At 49.8% G+C, this 1562-nt stretch overlaps 1 protein-coding gene across 1 annotated transcript in view; it reads left to right on the plus strand.

The window, feature by feature from the left end:
- The first annotated feature begins 232 nt into the window (after window positions 1-232).
- CCDC102A (coiled-coil domain containing 102A) overlaps window positions 233-1562 on the plus strand; it is a 28415-nt gene continuing 27085 nt past the window's right edge. Inside the window, exons 1-2 of the mRNA XM_011938878.1 lie at window positions 233-283; window positions 1296-1406. Coding sequence (XP_011794268.1) covers window positions 233-283; window positions 1296-1406 — 162 coding nt within the window. The remainder of the gene's footprint in view (window positions 284-1295; window positions 1407-1562) is intronic.

Consider the following 1562-nt stretch of genomic DNA (forward strand, 5'->3'; position numbering starts at 1 on the left):
TACCACCACACCTGTCTAAACTTTTCATCTTTTTGTAGAGACAGGGTGTCCCTATGTTGCCCACGCTGGTCTTGAACTCCAGGCCTCAGGCGATCCTCCTGCTTCGGCTTCCCAAAGCACCAGTATTACAAGTGTGAGCCACCGTGCCCAGCCTAGTCACTTCTGATCTCCACTTTTCTCATTATGACAGGGTGGTAATAACACCCAGCCCCTAGGTAACTAAGATAACATCATGGGAGCTGCCAAAACCTGTGGCCAGCACCTACCTTGGTTCTATGATCAGGTGGGTCACATCACCCCACCCTAGCCCCTGCAAAAGACACCCTCAGGACAATATTTATTGCTTCTCCCTAAGGAGAGAAGGCCTGATAGTGATGAGGTTATAGCTAGAGTTCAGGTGCACCATCAACTCAGTCTCCACCACCTTCTCCAGCCCCGTTTCCACCTCCAAAAACTCTGGGCAAGACCTCTGGGCTCTTGACCCAAGGCTGTTACTGACTGTAGGACCCTGTGCAAGTCTGAGCCAAGAGCCTCTCTGAGCCTTCACTTCCCCAGCTGTAAAATGTGGATGCCCTTGTCCTCTGAGTACTCAAACTGCATACATCCCCTGTCTGTCTCTGGCTGGTGAACAGACGCTATCAACATTCAGCCATGCAGAACAAATACAAAGCAAATGAATCGACAAGTGAAACTACCAGTCTTGCAAAGTGTGGGATTTCATGAAGTTGGTGGAAGCAATGCAGGAGAAATGAACAGCTGCTGCCCACAGAGAAAGGGAACGTCTGCAAGGGAAGTGACCCAGACCCGAAAAAAAACTGGACTATCAAAGGATTCAGAGTGATCCTAGAGTTTGAGGAAGCTTTCAAATATTTTTGCAAAAATGACTCTCTTACTGCAAAAACCAAATCAGAAGGGAAGGATGCTACATACTCAACTCCTACAAGAAAAACTAAGACTTCCAGTGTTAATATTTGATTCATTCTTGGTTCATTCTAAGGCGTGTGTGGTTGCAATCATAATCTCAACTCTGCTAATCATGGGGTAAAACTAACTTATCTTTGTAATATTTAGCTTCTTTTTCTAGGTAAAATCCCAATCAGGCTGGCTTTTCCCCACCGTCTTGGTGAATTTTTGGTCTTCTTTTAAATAGATTCACCTCGGGGGAGGCCTTCCAGGGTACAGGATGTGGTGGGGAGTCCTCCAGACGCCTGTCCCCCCTTTCCAGCCAAGATCACAAACACCCTACCCCCAAAACATATGGGCGCCCCCGAAGGTGCATTACCGTAATTCCCCAGGGCCTGCCAACCACCATCGCAACGCGGAGAAAAGTCTCCGACCGCCTGGCCGAGCGCTCCCCGCGCCCCCCACCTCTTAAGCGCGAGGCTGCTTTCGTCAACCCTTTTGTTGTACAGAAGGAGAAACTGAGGCCCGATGGGCACAGACTTGTTGGCCCACGTCCACTCGGTGACAGAGCTGGCCCAGGGAAGAATGGAAGTAACAACAGTGAAGACTTGGTAAGCTCGCTCCACGTGCCGAGCTGGGACCCGCGGTGCCCGTTTCTG

This window comes from Colobus angolensis, unplaced genomic scaffold, assembly GCF_000951035.1.
Source record: "Colobus angolensis palliatus isolate OR3802 unplaced genomic scaffold, Cang.pa_1.0 Scaffold178, whole genome shotgun sequence".
NCBI lineage: Eukaryota > Metazoa > Chordata > Mammalia > Primates > Cercopithecidae > Colobus > Colobus angolensis.